This window comes from Leptodactylus fuscus, chromosome 4 (genome assembly GCF_031893055.1).
Source record: "Leptodactylus fuscus isolate aLepFus1 chromosome 4, aLepFus1.hap2, whole genome shotgun sequence".
In the NCBI taxonomy this organism is placed as follows: Eukaryota; Metazoa; Chordata; class Amphibia; order Anura; family Leptodactylidae; genus Leptodactylus; species Leptodactylus fuscus.
In genome coordinates, this window is record NC_134268.1 from 185,860,332 (window position 1) to 185,879,456 (window position 19,125).

At 42.1% G+C, this 19,125-nt stretch overlaps 1 protein-coding gene across 1 annotated transcript in view; it reads right to left on the minus strand.

Annotated features, from left to right (window-relative positions):
• Positions 1 to 2,491: 2,491 nt before the first annotated feature.
• The window catches only part of TTC21A (tetratricopeptide repeat domain 21A), a 45,126-nt gene continuing 28,492 nt past the window's right edge, over positions 2,492 to 19,125 (minus strand). The window contains exons 20-29 of the mRNA XM_075272006.1: positions 18,321 to 18,509; positions 15,610 to 15,720; positions 14,595 to 14,676; positions 12,499 to 12,649; positions 10,767 to 10,928; positions 8,982 to 9,177; positions 6,229 to 6,453; positions 4,402 to 4,522; positions 2,709 to 2,776; positions 2,492 to 2,633 (exon numbers count right to left, since the gene is read on the minus strand). Of these exons, the coding sequence (XP_075128107.1) occupies positions 2,556 to 2,633; positions 2,709 to 2,776; positions 4,402 to 4,522; positions 6,229 to 6,453; positions 8,982 to 9,177; positions 10,767 to 10,928; positions 12,499 to 12,649; positions 14,595 to 14,676; positions 15,610 to 15,720; positions 18,321 to 18,509 (1,383 nt within the window). The 3' untranslated portion in view covers positions 2,492 to 2,555. The remainder of the gene's footprint in view (positions 2,634 to 2,708; positions 2,777 to 4,401; positions 4,523 to 6,228; positions 6,454 to 8,981; positions 9,178 to 10,766; positions 10,929 to 12,498; positions 12,650 to 14,594; positions 14,677 to 15,609; positions 15,721 to 18,320; positions 18,510 to 19,125) is intronic.

The window sequence follows — 19,125 nt, forward strand, 5'->3', positions numbered from 1 at the left end:
ATACTCATGTCCTACTGTTATAAACCATGGACCGTGTGTGTCTGATAAATAATACAGTCACCTGCATACAACATGGGGCGTAGTACAGGTAGTGCAGGAGCTGCAGTCACATCTAGGCCCTTGGTTCTGAGAGTGACAGTCTCTCTGGTTTTTCTATAAACTGTGACACTCCTGTTTACATTATTCCTGTGTTATGATGTTGTGTTCATAACCCATCTACTACAACGTCACTTTGGTCCTTGGCTATTAGCAATGATATCACTATGTTCATTATCCTTGTTCTGTGACATCACCGTGTGCCTTGCGTCCATACGGTGATATTACTGTGTGCATTATATAATCCATGCTGTGACATCACTGTGTGCATTGCACCCATACAGTGATATTACTGTGTGCATTATATCCATGCTGTCACATCACTGCGTGCATTGCATCCATACGGTGATATTACTGTGTGCATTATATAATCCATGCTGTGACATCACTGTGTGCATTGCACCCATACGGTGATATTACTGTGTGCATTATATCCATGCTGTCACATCACTGCGTGCATTGCATCCATATGGTGATATTACTGTGTGCATTATATCCATGCTGTCACATCACTGCGTGCATTGCATCCATATGGTGATATTACTGTGTGCATTATATAATCCATGCTGTGACATCACTGTGTGCATTGCATCCATACGGTGATATTACTGTGTGCATTATATAATCCATGCTGTGACATCACTGTGTGCATTGCACCCATACGGTGATATTACTGTGTGCATTATATCCATGCTGTAACATCACTGTGTGCATTGCATCCATACGGTGATATTACTGTGTGCATTATATAATCCATGCTGTGACATCACTGTGTGCATTGCACCCATACGGTGATATTACTGTGTGCATTATATCCATGCTGTAACATCACTGTGTGCATTGCATCCATACGGTGATATTACTGTGTGCATTATATAATCCATGCTGTGACATCACTGTGTGCATTGCATCCATACGGTGATATTACTGTGTGCATTATATAATCCATGCTGTGACATCACTGTGTGCATTGCATCCATACGGTGATATTACTGTGTGCATTATGTAAAACATGCTGTGACATCACTGTGTGCATTGCATCCATACGGTGATATTACTGTGTACATTATATCCATGCTGTGACATCACTGTGTGCATTGCATCCATACGGTGATATTACTGTGTGCATTATGTAAAACATGCTGTGACATCACTGTGTGCATTGCATCCATACGGTGATATTACTGTGTACATTATATCCATGCTGTGACGTTACCGTGTATAATTACTTTTTCCTGTGACTTCACAGTGTTTATTATTAATGTACTGTGATATCACTATTTCATCATGCCCATACTATGACATCACTGTGTGTAATAGCTCACAACTATCCATATAGTATATTGATGCTATATTTTTACAGTGCTATAAGTTATATCTTGGTGACCCTGATTTTGGGTCAGAGCCTAGGAACATTCAGGGCTGTCAATATGGAAAGTAGGGTGGCACTACTAAATGCGTACGGGCAATATGGTAAAGGATAATAGGATCAACCTCATGTTACTTTCTTGTGGTGCTCACAGTATATAAAGATACAAATACAGTCCAGTGGGAAAAAAGGTAGAAAAACTGGGCACTCACCACATGAAGCGTAAAATAAAAATCCAGTCTTTATTTCATGAATCCATATAAAAACACACGGGAGGAGGCACGCCTGAGAAGAGTGAGCGACAGCTGTTTCGTGCAGACAGCACTTTTTCAAGTTCAATTTTCAAAACTGAGCTTGAAAAAGTGCTGTCTGAAGCAAATTTTTTCTGTTTGTCAAAAACCGACGAGAATTTTGATGCTGAATTTGAAGCAGAATTTAGAGAAGAGTGCCACTGTATTTTGCCTTTATCGGGCAGGTCTCATGCTTCGTGCCAAATTCCGTGCACACAGAAAAGGTGTATTGTCTACCTCTGTTATTTCAATGGGAGTTCTCAGTCAGAATCCATAGACTAGTACTGGGATGGGGGAGGGTGTTCCTCACAGCTTAGCGTCATGGTTGGGCGGTAAGGAGCGCCCCCCTCAGTACAGGGCTATGGACAAGTATTGTCGGGGAGGGGGGACATTCCTCACAGCCCAACTTGACTGTCAGAAATGCCCTTCTGACAGTGGGCTCCGATCATTGCCGTTACAACGACACCAATATCTCCAGCACCAGGGCACATAATGGGAAAGCTGGCAATGTGCTGAATTCAGGGCTTCAGCCTCTTCAAACAGCTGATCTGCTGGGGTACGCAGGTAATAGACACCCACCAATCTTATATTGATGACCCTACTAAGGTTCCCAGAAAACCCCTTTAAAATATTCAGTCAGTGCAAACTCAGAATTAATACTAACCAAAATGTAATAGCCAACCAAATACAAAACCTAAAATAACCTTTTATTACAGACGTCAGTTCTTGGGTCACATTAATATAAAAGGAACACTGTGGTAACAGGCCATATACAACAGATATTATATTAGACTGGGGTCCTATGGCTTCAGATTGGCTTGAGCTTTATCCAGTATTTCTTTTTTCATTTTGGGATATGTGGGGTGAGCTTTAAGTACCTGGAAAACAATATATTGTAGGTAATGGACATAGAGAGGACTGGATGTTATAGGCACAATACAAACTGAATGTACCTTATGGCAAATATCTATGGCGTCCACATACTTCTTGTCCTTTAGATAGTTGAATGCAAGTCTAAAACCTGGAAAATAACATGACCAAAGTATTAAACACACAGTATGGCTCCTCATTTAGATCGGGGGTTTGTACTACTATAGACTACTACATGACTTTCTGCTTAACTTGCTGCAGTTACCCACTTATCCACTTTCTAACATGTATTTCCCACCCTTAGGATATCATCAATATTAGATCTGCAAGAGTCTGATACCCAGCACCCCCGCAGATCAGCTGTTCCAGGACAGCATGGCTCCTGGTAAATGTTTCCATGCCATAGAAGACTATGGGGCAGCGCTGTAGTACCCAAAGCCGCCTCTATACTTTGTACTGTGAGTGAGCAGTGTGACTCCTGGCACGTTAACATTATTGGGAGCCACGCTGGTCCCCGAATAGCCCATGTGTTGGACCCTCACAGATCCATGGCCTATTTAAAGGATAGGCCATCTAGATTAGAAAGGGCATAACCCATTTGAAAGAGTTAAGTTACCACATTGAGCCACAGTGTTGTTAAGTGTTAAGTGTCAATTTAAAGTCTGCTACATCTGTATTTTTTTGTACATACTACATACAGTAGTTCATGGTAATAAGCAGTGTGCTCCGCTCTATTCCTGCTATTCTCTTAGTCTCCAGCAGAGGGAGTTTTTACACAGGGGATTGATGCAATTTACTTGCCCCCACCAAATCTTGCCTATTTCTTATACTGAATAGATTCTGATCTTTAAGGAAAATGTAATATTACCCCAAACAAACACGTTTTTTTTAGTAATCCAGTATGTAAGGAAGGTTATCCAAGCCTTAACGTACTTCACCTATAAATTGCTTTTGCAATATGTCATGAAACAAAAGCACCCAAACAAACAGAAGAAGAAACAATAAGCTCCATACTGCTAACTTCTCCTGCAACGTCCGGGAAACACCTGTAGAAGGTTACGTGGGAGCATCATTTTATATGTAACTTGGGCTCTGTATGTGTCAGTAATGTCTAAAAAAGGGAGGTATCCAGTACAGTTCATGCTTGTGTCACAAGCAAGAGGGTCTGACAATGCCCAAAAGAGGTGTGACCACAGCAGCAGTAAAATGTGCAACAAGAAAGCTGCGTTTCCCACTATAGACACTTATCCCTTATCCGATGGACAGGGAATAAGTGTCAGATTGGTGGGTGTCCAAACTGTGGGAACCGCTATTGATCTCTGCCCTTAAAGTGCCCTATGTGAATGGAGCGGTGGGGCACAAGTTCACCCATTCACTTCTATGGGACTGACCAAGAACACTGTACTGAAAGTTCTATAGAAGTGAATGGAGCAATGAAGGAGATAGCCAAGCACAGCTCTATACACTTACATGCATGACCATGAATCCATTTAAACAGGGGGGATATGGGGTCCAATTCTTCTGATCTGTTGTGGTTCCAGTGATCCCACATTTTACCCCTATCCTATAAATAGGGATAAACTGGGATTCTGAGACAACCCCTTTGTCCAGTGATCACCACACTGTTTCTACTCTATACCGCTATCACCAGAAAGACTGGAAGAGATGTTTATATATTATATCTGTGATGATGAGGATGATGATGATGATGATGATCATCATCATCATCAAGCTCCTTCATCATCATCATCAAGCACCTTGTAGAGACGTACATACCTACAGCCGGGCTGGACTGACTGCTGTATTCCCAGGCCAGTTTGTAGTTCTCTGCAGCATCTTTATATGACTGTTCTTTCTCCATAATGAAGCCAATATATTCATAAGCTTTACAGCAAGACTGTAATGAATAATATAAGAAGGTGTTTTAGCACAGGGTGATCTGGCACTTTCCTTATTACAATTCCCTGCAAGTTACAACCAGAAGCATACACTGGCTGCATTTATAGGACCAACAAGACAAAGATGTGTAGTAGTCCAGGGTGCAAGAAAAATGGCTACTAAACCAAAAACATGAAGAAAGTATTGTAAGTAAAGTATTATTGTGCCGAGACCCAGGGCACTACCAGTCAGGATGAAAACAGGAGCAGAGTATTCAGAAGCAAAGATTTAAAGGGGTGAGATCAGTGGGGTCCGAATGTCAGAGGCTCCACAGATCAGGGGTTTATAGGGGACTGCGCAGTGTTCACTTGTCATTTCTTTCATAACAGTAGTTCTGGGTACTGTAGTGGAGTCCCATTCCAGTGTATGACACTGTCCAATACGTACTGACAATATCACTAAGTTGTTACAAGGTTTGGTAAGGAATTATAATCATTTTGCAGGTGAACTATCTGGACGCAATAAATAAGTGAATAGTGCAATTACTTAAACAAGAAAAAAAGTCAAGCCAAACTAGAGAAAGCTGTGACATCAGTAAAATTGATACATGGGGGCTGTGTGATTGTGTCTGCACTGTCCCCCTTCAGCACCACCTACATCCTCAGCCCAGCTCCTGCTTCCGTTTACATGATGAGCCCAGCCCCCCTCTGTCCAAGTTCCTCCCCACTTACATCATTGAGCATCTGGCCTTGTAGCTGGCAATGCTGGTTGCTGTGGAGAGAGTGGGGCAGAACTGAAGCTGGCTTCTAAGTCACAGAAAGGTATGATGGGTCTGTTTGGTTGGTTACATGACCAGGATCTAAAGCTCCTAAAGATACGTCATCAATATTAGTTCCATGAGGGTCCCCCGATCAACCGTTCTCAGCAGCTGATACACAGAGAATGGAACAAGGAGCAGACAGCACTTAAGTGAATTGGAGCTGATCTGCAATACCATGGTCTGTGCACTACACAAAAAACAGCATTGTCTGATTCCAGCTCCATTTTCTATGTATTATCTGTTGAGAACAGCAGATTCATGGGGGGGGGGGGGGAGAGATGTTAGACCTTCACTGATGCGATATTGAAGACCTATATACTGTAGGATACGTCATCAGAATTTTAAGTTTGGAAAAAACATTAAGGCCCAAAAAGGGTGTGGGACACTTTTTAAACAATTGTTTTTCTTTGAAAAACCAGCTTTCATTTCTTAAAGGGATATTCCCTTCTCAAAGATGAAATTCAGACTAGTAACCTAAAGTACCTTGCTTTATCTATCTTGCTCCATTTGTTAGATACAGCTAAATCTCTCCTCAGTGTTTGCAGTCATTGTCTAGGTTACAGACCTGCTCTCTAGGCCCTGCTGCCAGCTTATCGATGTTCTCTCCTCTCTGTATATTGCTCTCAGTTGCTGAGCCCTGGCAGCTTGTGCAGTATTTGTGTTACCTGTGTATGTGAATCCAGATGTAGTTGTGCAGTTTACAAGTACAAGCACCATGCTGGACTAAGCTGAACAAAGCAGTGTTTCCTGGCGCGTGGGGCCTCAACCTTAGACTGCTCTATATAAAGCCATTGGTTGTGATTGTCCAGATTTGATATAATTGTTCATTATGCCACATATATTGTTCTCGGTAAGTATACATTAGAAGGGTCTTGAGTATGTCTTAGATTTATCTTCCTTCTTACCTTATTGTATTTCACACAACGCTTTAGCAGATCTGTTGCTATGTCATATTTCCCTGATTTGATGTAAATGTCAGCAAGGAGCAGCCAGCTCTTCTCAAGATCTTCCGCATCTTCCAGGGTCCAGTGAGCTTTGGACAATCTCTTTAGCTGGTTTCTTGCTCGGGGAGTTTGCTTGAGAATCATGTAAGCCTGAGCGACTGCCAGGAGCACCGAGACGTTCTCCTTCTACGATCACAGGTGAAAACACATCGACTTTACGGAATTATAACTATAACTACAAAACCATAGGCAAACAGATGTTATAGTGATGGGGAAGTGCAACCATATTGGTTATTACTAGCTTCTTAAAGGGAACATGTCAGGACTATTGAGGGGCACTAAGCCACCAACAGATCCTAATGGGATGGTGATTTAGCGTGCCCCAATAGCAATGACAGGTTCCCTTTAAGTAGCTGGGTCGGGCTAGAAGGTGGAGCTTAACAATCCTATTGTCTTACTGTGGAGACACCAAAGGGGGTTGGATGCTGCTCCAGCCAGTGTTCTTAAAGGGAATCCTGTTTTAAGCTAAACCCCCGTTGGAATAGCCTTAAGAAAGGTTATTCTTCCTCTACCTTTACATGTCTTCTCTGCGCCGCCGTTCCTTAGATATCTCGTTTTTCATCCATATGCTAATTAGTTCTTTCGCAGAACTCGGGGTGGTCCCCAATGCTCAAACAGCACTGGGGGTGTCCCGAGTGCTGTCAGAAAACTATCCAGTGCTTCTTTCTTCTTGGTCTCCGCTTCTTCTTCCTTGTCCCATCACGTCTTCTTCAAAAAGCGCCGACTGCGCATGTCCATCACCATTTTCCTGTGGCCGAATGGGAAAGAAGAGGAGGAGGCGGCGAACAGAAGAAGACGGTGCTGGCTAGTTTTCTTGCCGCAAAGGGGACGCCCCCAGTGCTGTGAGAAAGCTAATTAGCATATAGACGAAAACCAGGATATCTAAGGAACAGCGACGTGGAGAAGACATCTAAAGGTTGGAGAAGAATAGACTTTCTTAAGGCTATTCCTACATAGCTAAAAATGGGATTCCAATGATAAAATCCCTTTTAAGCGAGTCACAAGATACACATCCAGTCCCCTGGAACATACAGAGACGTTTTCTCAGTTTTAGGGGCCATTCACACGGCAGAAAATGAAGAAGAATTGCTCTTCATTTTCTGGCCACCAGCTACCTGCGATGGATGGGATGCTGATGCAAGGTATTAGCATTCTGTTACGGCTGTCTGCCGCAGATTAGGACCAGATGAATGGACTTTATCAACATTCATGGCAAAATTGAGCAGGACGCTTGTTTTTTCAGATTTTTTAAGGATTAGTTTAATTCTTTTGGTGAAATTATGGTCTACCCCAAATGAAATGATAGAATTTAGCACAATATTAACAAAAATACATATATACTATTAACCCCTTAGCGACCCTTGACGTAACTGTACGTCATGGGTCGCATGGGGATGTATAGAGCGAGCACACACGCTGAGCTCGCTCCATACACGGCAGATGCCGGCTGTATAATACAGCCAGGACCTGCCAATAACAGCAGCGGTCGGTGCCCGAGCCGATCGCTGCTGTTAACCTTTTACACACTGCGGTCAAACGCGACCGCAGTGTGTAAACGGCGCCGGCGGCATGGGCGCCGCCATGTTTCCCTGATCGCCGCCCTCCTGAACGTCACATGAGGGCGGTGATCGGTTGCTATGACAGCCGGAAGCCTATTGAAGGCTTCCAGGCTTGTCTCTGCATGAGATCTATTAGACGATGCCAGAGGCATCGTCTAATAGAAGTGCTGGGATTCTGCTATTCACTGCAGTACTGTAGTATTGCAGTGAATAGTATGAGCGATCAGACCCCCTAGGTTTCAAGGTACCTAAGGGGTCTGATCATAAATGTAACAGAAGAAAAAAAAAAAGTTTTTAAAAGTATTAAAAAAATAAAAAAAATATAAAAGTTCAAATCACCCCCCTTTCCCTAGATTAGCTATAAAAGTAATTAAAGAACATTAAACATAAACATATTAGGTATCCCCGCGCTCCAAAATGCCCGAACTATTAGAATATTAAAACATTTATCCCGTACTGCGAACGGCGTAGCGGCAAAAAAAATAAAAACAGCCAAAAAGCGTTTTTTTCAACACTTTGCCTCCTATAAAAAATTGAATAAAAAGTGATCAAACCATCAGATCTTTCCCCAAATGGTATCAATAGAAACGTCATCTTGTCCCGCATAAAAAGACACCACAACCAGCTCCATACATGGAAATATGAAAAAGTTACAGGTGTTAGAACATGATGACACAAAATTTTTTTTCTATTTTGCAAAGTTTATCATTTTTTTAAAAGTATCAAAACATTTCAAATACTATATAAATTTGGTATCACCGCGTTCGTACTGACACGTAGAACACAGGTAACATGTCATTTGTACCAAACAGTGAACGCTGTAAAAATTAAACCCATAAGAAAATGGCGCAAATGCATTTTTTCTCCAATTGCACCTCATTCTGAATTTTTTTCCAGCTTCCCAGTACATTGCACAGCATATTGAATGATGCCATTACAAAGTACAATTTGTCCCGCAAACAATAAGCCATCATGTGACTCTGTGAACTGAAAAATGAAAAAGTTATGGCTCTTGAAATGTGAGGAGGGAAAAACGAAAATGCGAAACCAAAAAATGGCCTGGTCCTTAAGGGGTTAATGTATTTTATGCCTTACCTCAGTGTTAGCCATATCTGTCAATGTGGCGATTGCAGTATCAATGTTGCCTTTGTCTTTGGTAGCCACAAGGCAATAACACTGCAGCATAGTTAGCTGGTTCTGTCCATGTGCAGTACGAGGGTGGAACTCCTTCAGTAACTTCTCTGCTGTCCGAATTCCCAACTTCTCGGAATCCTTCTTTTCACCTGAAAGACTGAATCAGACATGAACCAAATCATGAAACTTATTGACCAAAGGAGAAGACTTATTCATTTGGAGGACAGGGTTATATTACTTTAGACATTGCAACAGATGTCTGACTAACAAACCTGTTTTGATTGATTGATTCCAAATGTTAAAGAGGTTTCCATTCTAACCAGCGGATATCACCATAAGTCAGAAGTATTTGTAATATTTTGATAAACTCTGTACTGCACCTTTGATTTGATGCAACTAAAGCTTGCAGTGGGTGGGATTACCATGCAAAATGATACAGTCATGGCCGTAAGTGTTGGCACCCCTGAAATATTCCCAGAAAATTAATAATTTCTAACAGAAAATGATTGCAGTTACACATAATTACTGGCACCCTCAGCTTAATATCTGGTTGTGCACCCTTTGGAACAAATAACTGAAAGCAATCGCTTCCTGTATCCATCACCAAGCTTCTTACATAGCTCAGCTGGAATTTTGGAAGCTCCTCTTTTGCAAACTGCAACAGGTCTGTCATATTTGAAGGGGGCCTTCTCCCAACAGCAATTTTAAGATCTTTCCACAGGTGTTCAATGGGATTTAGATCGGAACTCATTGCTGGCCACTTCAGAACTCTCCAGCACTTTGTTCCATCCATTTATGGGTGGTTTTTGAAGTATGTTTGGGGTCATTGTCCTGCTGGAAGATTCATGACCCATCTTTCTGACACTGAATACTACACTGCGACCCAAAATCCTTTGGTAAAAAAAAGTCCTCCGTGCCCGAGTTAGCTACATTGCTATAATTATTCACTGACTTTCCACACAATATAGCCCTGCTTCTATGAAACATTTCTGCTTCTAAGCATGAGAAACATGACACATCAAGAAACCAAGACAAGAAGTATAAGGGTAAGTTCACACAGAGATTTTTGGTCAGGATTTGCCTCAAAATCCTGATTTCAATGGGATTTCAATGGGAGCTGGTCAGGTGTTTTTCCCGGAAAAAGACGGGAGATGCTCATTCTTCAGGCCATTTTGCCTCATGATTTGGCCTGTAGAGACTCCCGACTAGGCCCATTCATTGGGCCTAATCCGGAGCGGAATGCGCAACTGGATGCTGGTACACTGCACCGGCATTCAGTCGGGCTACCCGTTTTTTGGACCGGAACCTGAGGCGGCCTCCGTCTCAGGTTCCGGTCCAAAAAACCCTGTGTGAACTTACCCTAAGAGGTCTGATCTCCAGTACTAGAGGTAGAGGGTCGATGACCATGTATTCAGCCTATGGTCCGTCACATAAGCAGGGAATAAACCCACGGAACATGGTGTTGACTACATGTAAGACTGGCTTACACATGCATCTAAGATACAGATATGGAATTAGACTCGAAAAAACTTTTCATTTTCACTCATAACACAGCGTAGTTATCTATAGTGTGAATTGTTCCATTCTTTGCTATATAACTAGGACAAATATGCTGTGTATCCATTTTATTTTCAGGTTTTGGAGTATTAGTGGCCATTTTATAATAAGCAATAAATCTATTACCATCATTATTATTATTATTATTATTAATCATTGAGAACATTCAGTCATCATGCAAAATGATACCTGTTATCTTCTTCCAAACTTTCAAACACCTCCCCGCCAACAATCTCATTGTCTGGATTAAGACAGATCTGAACCATATTTGTGATGGCTCTCTGACCCCAGTCATTGTCTTTGCGAGCCTTATTAAAATACTTCAGGGCCTCATTTGGCTGTCCTATGTGCCTGGGATAAAAAAAAATGCAGAAATGTTTATAATACATGGAGTATGGAAGACTGACAAAACTGCTATATGCAATGATCTGCAGGACCTACACCGATCAGATCACATGACCATATGTGTACAGGCCTGGGGGAGAGCAGGAGGGAGGCAGAAGAAGAGTGTGAACTGCCACCTAAGTTATTGTACTCTGGTCTGGATCTTCATTAGTTTAGTAGGTCTGGCTTAGCATCTGTATTTAGAGGTCTGGGGGCTGAATTTAAGAGGTTATTATTTTTTATTTATTTATTTTTTATGTAGATTGTGAGCCCCATATAGGGATCACAATGTACATTTTTTTCCTATCAGTATGTCTTTGTAGAATGGGAGGAAATCCACGCAAACATGGGGAGAACATACAAACTCCTTGCAGATGTTGTTCCTGGCGGGATTCGAACCCAGGACTCCAGCACTGCAAGGTTACAGTGCTAACCACTGAGCCACTGTGTTGCCCCTGAATTTAAGAGGTTATTATTTATTACCGGGTCTGTATTTATTTTGAGGTCTGATCTGGGGTCTGAATTTCTTTGTTACAATAATGGCTAGGGACAGCAACTGGAGTGAGGGGCAAAAAAAAAATAAAATCTCAGCATTAAACTATGCATTTGTTAGGAAAAGTCATCATGCAGGTCTGGGCTAAAAGGAGAAGAAAAGGAAAGAGAATGTCTACAATCAAAGAAGACATCACCCGTGAGTTACTGGATCTATGGAAGAACTGCCCCATCATTATTCCAAAAAAGTTTCTGTGTAGCCCAGGCCTAGTCTATAACCAGGCATTGTCTTGTCTGCAGAATGTACTACTGAATGGCCTACCACTGTCAGCAACGATTGGACAGTGTCCCATTTATCAGTGCTAGCAAAGAAAGGTGGTGTTAGAGGGCATGCTAGCAGTGGGGAACAACTTTTGAGAGCAGCCCAGGCCAGGATCTATGGTCTACTTAATCTGCTATTGATTTCTTTGAAAACACCACAGTGCCATTGCTTCCCTTATAGAGTAATCCATAATACTAATGTTTAAAACCACTTTTCATAAATGAATAGTATATACGTGAACATCAGAAACGTTGTAATACCTCTTATTAAGATAATATCAGAGGCAGATCTGGATCACACCCCTTGTCTGCTCCTGCCTGGCACCGCCCACCTGACAGTACAGAGACTAAATAGTATATCAGGCACCAAAACTAACTACACTTATTGCTTGGGAATGGTGGGGGCTAGAGACTAAATTAGAAGTGTGCCAAAATTACTGGAGCAGCTCCTGTTAAATGCTACGCCGAGCTGGATATTAGGCCTGGGCGATTAATCTGAAAATAACCAAAACCAAGCGGCATCCTGGATAACTGACATGATGGTTATTTTGGTTCGGTTATTACAATATCTGCACTTTCCTTCGGACTGAACATGGCTGAACCGAAACTGCCATTGTTATACTGTGGGGCCTCTTCAGACTCCAGAGTATAATGAGCAGGGGGTCATAATCGCCCAATCCTAATGGGGGTGCTGATAGGTTCTCCTTAAGCATTGCTTACTTACCAGTAATAGAGGCCTTTACAAAAGTTATATCCTGGTTCAAGTGTAGTTCTTGAAGATTGTTCTAAGGCTGTATCAAGGAACCGCTCTGCTTCTGCAAGTTTTCCACTTCTTCTTAGAAGGTCAATGAATTTACTCAGTACTGTAAAATTATCTGGAGTAGACAAATACTAAGATTTGTATGTATGATAGACATATGCAGTCTTCAAAACATCACATATGGAACACACACATTAAAGGGGTTGTCCCACCTCAGCAACTCCACATACTACTAAGACCTCCAGGAGGAGTGATGGGGCAGGAAAGCCCTCGCTCCACATTCATTTCAATGAGACCTAATAATGATCATATTGACCCCATTAGTTGACCACTAGGGCACTAAGGCCTCTTAATAAATTAGCCACATGGGTAAGTACCAGAATGTAAATCTATGCCAGTCAGGAACGGTTATACATTTCCTCTGTGGCACGAACCGGTGTTCTGTTGTGGTGAGCAAGGCACTCTGGTGTTCACAATAGCATCGGCTGTCCAGTGTTCTGGTCTGTTGGAGGACAGAAGTCAGTCTGCTAAAATAGTGGTTACATACGGATCCCAACAGACCGCATTGACTATAATGGGGTCTGTCAGGCGTCCATTGTTTTTAAACTGAAAAGCTGTTCTGTGTAAAATCTCCTCAAAAGACAAGGGGAACGCCCTCTATCTGGAGAAGAAAGATTCAATCTCCAGAGGCGACAAGGCTTCTTCCCTGCAAGGACTGTGAATCTGTGGAATAGTGTTGATGCTTATGGGAATGTATACAATATTTATTGCCTTCACTCATGCCCTTCCTCATCCTTCGGTTGATCCTGGTGGACATATCTTTTTCCATCCGTACTATGTAACTATGATTTTGCAACTGAACGTCCAGAAGGTTAAGACAATTGCTGGACTTTTAACTAGTAAAGTTCTGAGGTTGTTTAAAGAAAAATAAAAAAAAGTGCATGCTATATTCTAAATGCAACATTTAACCAGATTTTTAAGTGTATTATATATACTAGTGCGTGGATATGGTTGGGGTTTATGGCTTTATAAGAGTTGCTGGTATTGTCTTTGTCAGTATAAGATAAGATAATCCTTTAATAGTCCCACAGTGGGGAAATTTCAGAATTTTTTTTATTTTTTTGGTAAATTGCCTCAGTAGATTTTGAATAAGTCCGTTTTTATTCATATGCTAACTAGCTCCCCCGTGCACCGGGAGTGTCTGTGTGCACTGTTTGCTCTATGTGTATGCACGGCAGAGATGAGAAATCAGCACAGCAGCCTCTGCTGTACATACACATAGAGCAGACCGTGCACACAGACACTTCCACTACACGGTGGAAGCTAATTAGCATATGTGTAAAAACGGACTTATTCAAAATCTACTAAGGCGATTTACATACAAAAGGTACATGTGAAATAGTCTTTCTAAAGGCAATGCAAGCCCCTTTAACAATTGTGAGAAGGTGACAGGCAGATTGCTGGAGTCCCAGTATATCTCCCTCAAATTCCTGACCTATGTGTGGTGCAGTGCAGGTCTTGAGTAGGCCTCAGCCCCAGATGTGGGTCCTGTGCTCATTACTGGGCCATAAAAGGCTGCAGAGCCTGCACTTCAGGGCAGATTCTGGGAGTGAGAGGAGGCGTCTGGGTCTGTCCTGGAGAGCTGAGTTTTGGTGAGACCAAACTGAGACTTGTTGTGTTTTGTTTGATCGTGTGGCTGGAAGTAAGCCACACGCACAGTTAGCCTTATTTTGTATTAGTTAGAGCTCGGACGAGCAGTAGTTTTGTTTTGCCTGAAGTTAAGGCTGTATTTTACTTTGCTCCTTTTGTGCCTGACCTGAAGGTTTATTTATTTTGCTGTTTTTACTAACAAACCTGTTTGCACCAGATTTTGTGTCCCTGTTTCTGACTGTTTGGGTCCGCACCATTACTACTACCAAGCTACCTTCCCCACACAATGTATTTATGAAATGTAACATTTCTGATTCACACATGCATGCACCAACACACACCAATAGTATTCCATCATTTATTTCATTATTTAACATAATCATTTAAAAAACCTTTGGGAAAAAGCTCACCTGGTGTTTTTTCAAGAACCTGGCGAAAACATTCTATTGCTTTCTCATAATCCTGTTTCTGAAACATGATGTCTGCCATCACCTGCCGGACAACAGAAAATACAAATATAAAAACAATTTAAGTGATGTCAAAATCACAAAACTATATCAATTCGCAAAGAAGATAATTTGCTAATAGTACAAGGCCTTGCAACATGTGCAGTCATTTACAGTAGGAGGTCAAAGGCATTGTCCGGTGGGCAAAAAAAATAAATAAAACAAACACAACCCCCCCACCCAAACACCATTTGATTCAGGTGACCCTAACCTATCTATCTGTGCTGGGTTGATATTCTGTCTTCTGATGGTAGATTGGTTTTGACCATAGCCCCAACTGGGCATTGCCTGTCTGTCAAGATGGGATCAGGACATGAGATCGGTTAGAGCTGGGGCGGGGAGATTGCTGTGTACCACTTCCTTTTTTGTTTGTAATCATTCTAAGTCTTTTTTTGACTGATTTGGCTATGTTTCCCCCTCCCCAAATGCAGAGTGTTGAGTCAATTGTAGATATAGATGTACATTAACTTTGGGCTTCTAAACCAGTTGTCAAACTGTTATGTTATCATTAAAGTGTACAAACTGCAAGGTAAAAGTGTATCGTCCTGCTTCAACAAGCAAGTGCTGAACAAGACATAAGGTGAATATGGACATTTATACCATAACCACAGGACCTTGTGAATGGAGTATCATTGCACTTGCATGACTGGCGTTCCATTCACTGGTAGAGCCGGGCAGCCCCGTAGTAGTGAATGGAGCACTAGTCATGCAAGCACATGGGCGCTCCATCCTCAAGAGGCTTTAGGGGGACTTTTGGTTCCCCATTCTCCTGATCACTGGGGGACTTGGCAAGCGGGTTCCCAGTGATCAGACACTTATATCCTATTCAGAGGACAGGGGATAAGTGTCCATAATGCCACTACCTCTTTAAGGAACTTAAAGTATACAGAAATGATAGCGAAAACTGAAGACTACTTACCATGGTAGCTTCTTCCTTGTATCTTGGGTGTTGAAGGAGGTCCTTACACTGTGCTTCACAGGAATCCAAATCATCCATTATTAAGAAAAGGTGGGTCAACTTCAAAAGTACCTGTTAAATGTAAAGCAGAAAGCTCAAGACTTGTTTCATTGGTCAGGCAGACTCTTGTCACACAGTTGACCAGAGCAATCAAGAGACAACAGGCCCTGATCAAAGACAACTTGGTGAACATGGCAGCTGGTCCACTTAATAACTGTAGGCTGTATCCCCCATATATAAACATAACTAATTGGTATATGTTCTGAATGGGCCAAATGAGGCCAAAGTGTCTTATCATATCTAAAAGGGGCTCTATCACTGGGAAAAGTCATTTTTAACTGAGCACATACTTGCATAGTCTTTAGAAAGGCTATTCCACACCTACCTTTTGTATGTAAATTGCCTCAGTAGTTTTTGAATGAGCCCTTTTTTATTCATATGCTAATTAGGCTTCAGTGTGCACTCTGGAAGTGTCTATGAGCACCGTCTGCTGTGTGTGTGAGAGCAGAGAGCTGAGTCATCATCAGCAGCAGCCTGTACTGTACACATAGCACACAGTGCTCGCTGAGAACTTCCGCTGCACGCTGCAGCCTAATTAGCATATGAATAAAAAGGGGCTCATTCAAAAACTACTGAGGAAATTTACATACAAAAGGTAGGTGTGGAATAGACTTTTTAAAGGCTATGCAAGGATGGGCTTAGTTAAAAATGACTTTTCCCAATGATAGAGCCCCTTTAACAAGAAAATGTGACATTGAATTTCAGCATGCTGATCTTCTTTTCCTCCAAAATCATCTGCTGGGGGAGAGTTGGGAGTCCTTTGTACACGTAAGACAATCAGCCAGTTCTGCAGAAATCAGCTCTGAAGGGCGTGGGGGTCTTTATTCTTCCACTCAGCAGAGATCAGGGTGGGAAAAGGAAATCACCTGCCACTTCCTATCAATGGAGGTAAGCAAAGTGGATGAATGAAGCAAGTAATTGTGTACCATTGCCAGGAATATTCCTAAAGGGGTTGTCCAGGATCTGAAGGCAATTGATCCTGATGACCTATCCACAGGATAGGTAATCAGTATGAGATCGGTTGGGGTCTGACCCCCAGTCCCAGTTTCTTTTTTTTTTTTTTTTTTCTAACATAGATTGTGAGCCCCACATAGAGCTCACAATGTACATTTTTTTTCCCTATCAGTATGTCTTTGGAATATGGGATGGAAATCGATGCAAACACGGGGAGAACATACAAACTCCTTGCGGATGCTTTTTTGCCCTTGGTAGGATTTGAACACCAGGACTACAGCACTCCAAGGCTGCAGTGCTAACCACTGAGCCACCGTGTAGCCCACACCCAGTCCCAGTTTCGTCCGCAGGAAGCCACATGTCAAATATACGTCTGGAAATGGCTCTGCTCCTATTCAAGTGAATGGGAGTGGGGTTGTATTTCCGTGCACTGCATGGACTCCAAGCTGTATACAGTGTACAAAGCTCCTACATATTATATTGCTTCTGGCAGGCAAATTAAATGATCGGGACAGGTTCCAGGTGTCGAAACTTGTCCTGTGGATAGGTCATCAGTATCAATTACCGTCTCTTATGAGACATTATGATTGAAACTCTAATATTGACAGTAGCTGGAAGTAAGAAAATATAACTAGTAGCCAAATCCTCTGATGTAGGAAAAGATAGCTACTAGCCAGATCACCTTCTGCTTTACTTTAATGTTTGTCTCATATTTGCAAAAAAGAAAAGGTCCACAAATTATTTGGATGACATATTGGGGAGATGGAGAAGAATCGAGCTGTCAGTGATCATCGTGGACCTTCAGTGAATGGAGGACAAATGTAGTTATATACATGTATATAGCCAGTGGCAGGTCTGACCTAGAACAAGCGGGATGCCACTGGTGACATCAGCTGGGGGACCTGAATACAGACTGAAGCTGTTACTTCTGGAAAAGGAGGGCTAGGGAGAGGTGAGTAATAGTTTCATATGTTTATGACTCCCTCAGCAGCACTATATAACAAAAAGAATCAGACAGCCCCTTTAACAATTTATTTGCAGAATACTAAAGGAAAACTTAAAAAAGAAAAAAAAAAAAAAAAAAAGCATGCACAGCGCCATATATCTTGTAGTGGCTGTGCCTGGTACTGATGTGCAGTCCTATTTGCTTGAAAGGAACTAACTTGAAGAAACAGCTGCAGTACCAGGCACAACCATTGTTGCAAGGGGTAGTACTTTGTGATACCAGCCAATGCTAATTATCACAAATGTACACATTTCACTTGCCTTTCTCATACGGAAACCTGGAGATGTTATTGCAGAGACACACCACAAAAGCCACCAGAAAAGATGTAATTGCTTAGCAATGAATCCCATACATTGTGTTAGTGAATACATTCCTGAAGTGTGACCTTACACAACCGCCGCTTGTACACAATGATATACACTAGAGGTTCTCGCCCGGAGTTATTTTGAGAAGTAATGACTAACACTTCCAGCTTTTCCTCTATGCCAGGACTCACATGTATGCTACTGCCAAATCTATCGCCTCCATCCGGAAATGTGCTGACAAGATGTAACGTAGAACAAGGTCACTGCGAGCTCCGTCCTGACAGCACCTTCAGAACGTCTTACCATGCTTTCTAGAATAAAGTCCTTATTATGTACAGAACACTAACCTTATTATCGGTGTCAGAGTAACCTATCGCTTCCTGGTAGCGCTTCAGAGCGTTCGGGTAATCCTTCTCCTCCAAGTAATAGTCAGCAAGTTGGACACAAATCTTAGAGGCGACTTGCTGCTGTCTAGTGATCGTATCTGGCTGCTCAAGAGGGACTCGCTTCAGTATCCTAGTCTGGAGGTCAAGGGCCTACAAGAGGAAGATCAAAAGTCAGTACATCCCTTCACTCCCAATACTTATAGGTACGCATATGACAATTATGCAGAACGTCAAACTCTTTTAAATCCTGCTTATTGTAAACTGTCTTAAAAGCAAAGCCATGAAATAAGGTATTATACATTCTCCGCATCTTACCATTTAGCCTCATAAATGTTTAAAAGCTGCAAAGTGTAAATGTGACTCATAAAAAGAGACAAATTATATTCCGATTTACAGAAAAAGAAATAGCGCCACCACCTGACATTAAAAAATCTAGCGTTGTGGTTCAGCTCAGAGACATCTTTACAAGTTATTCCCTATTGCAGAACACTGGGGGTCTGAGCACTCAGGTGCTCACCGATCGGGAGATGGGTGGGGGGGGTGGGGTTCCCCTGTTCTGAATGGAGTGGTGGTCAAGCAGCGCACTCCATTCATTTCAGCTGGAGTTCTGGAGATAGTTAGGGTCCGTTCACACGCGCGGAACACATTGAAATCAAAGGGTTAAAAAGCCTCCCATTGATTTCAATGTGTTCCGCGCGGAAAACGGAACCCATTGAAGTCAATGGGAGTCTTTTTATCAGATTCTTACCCAAGTTATCGTGCCAAA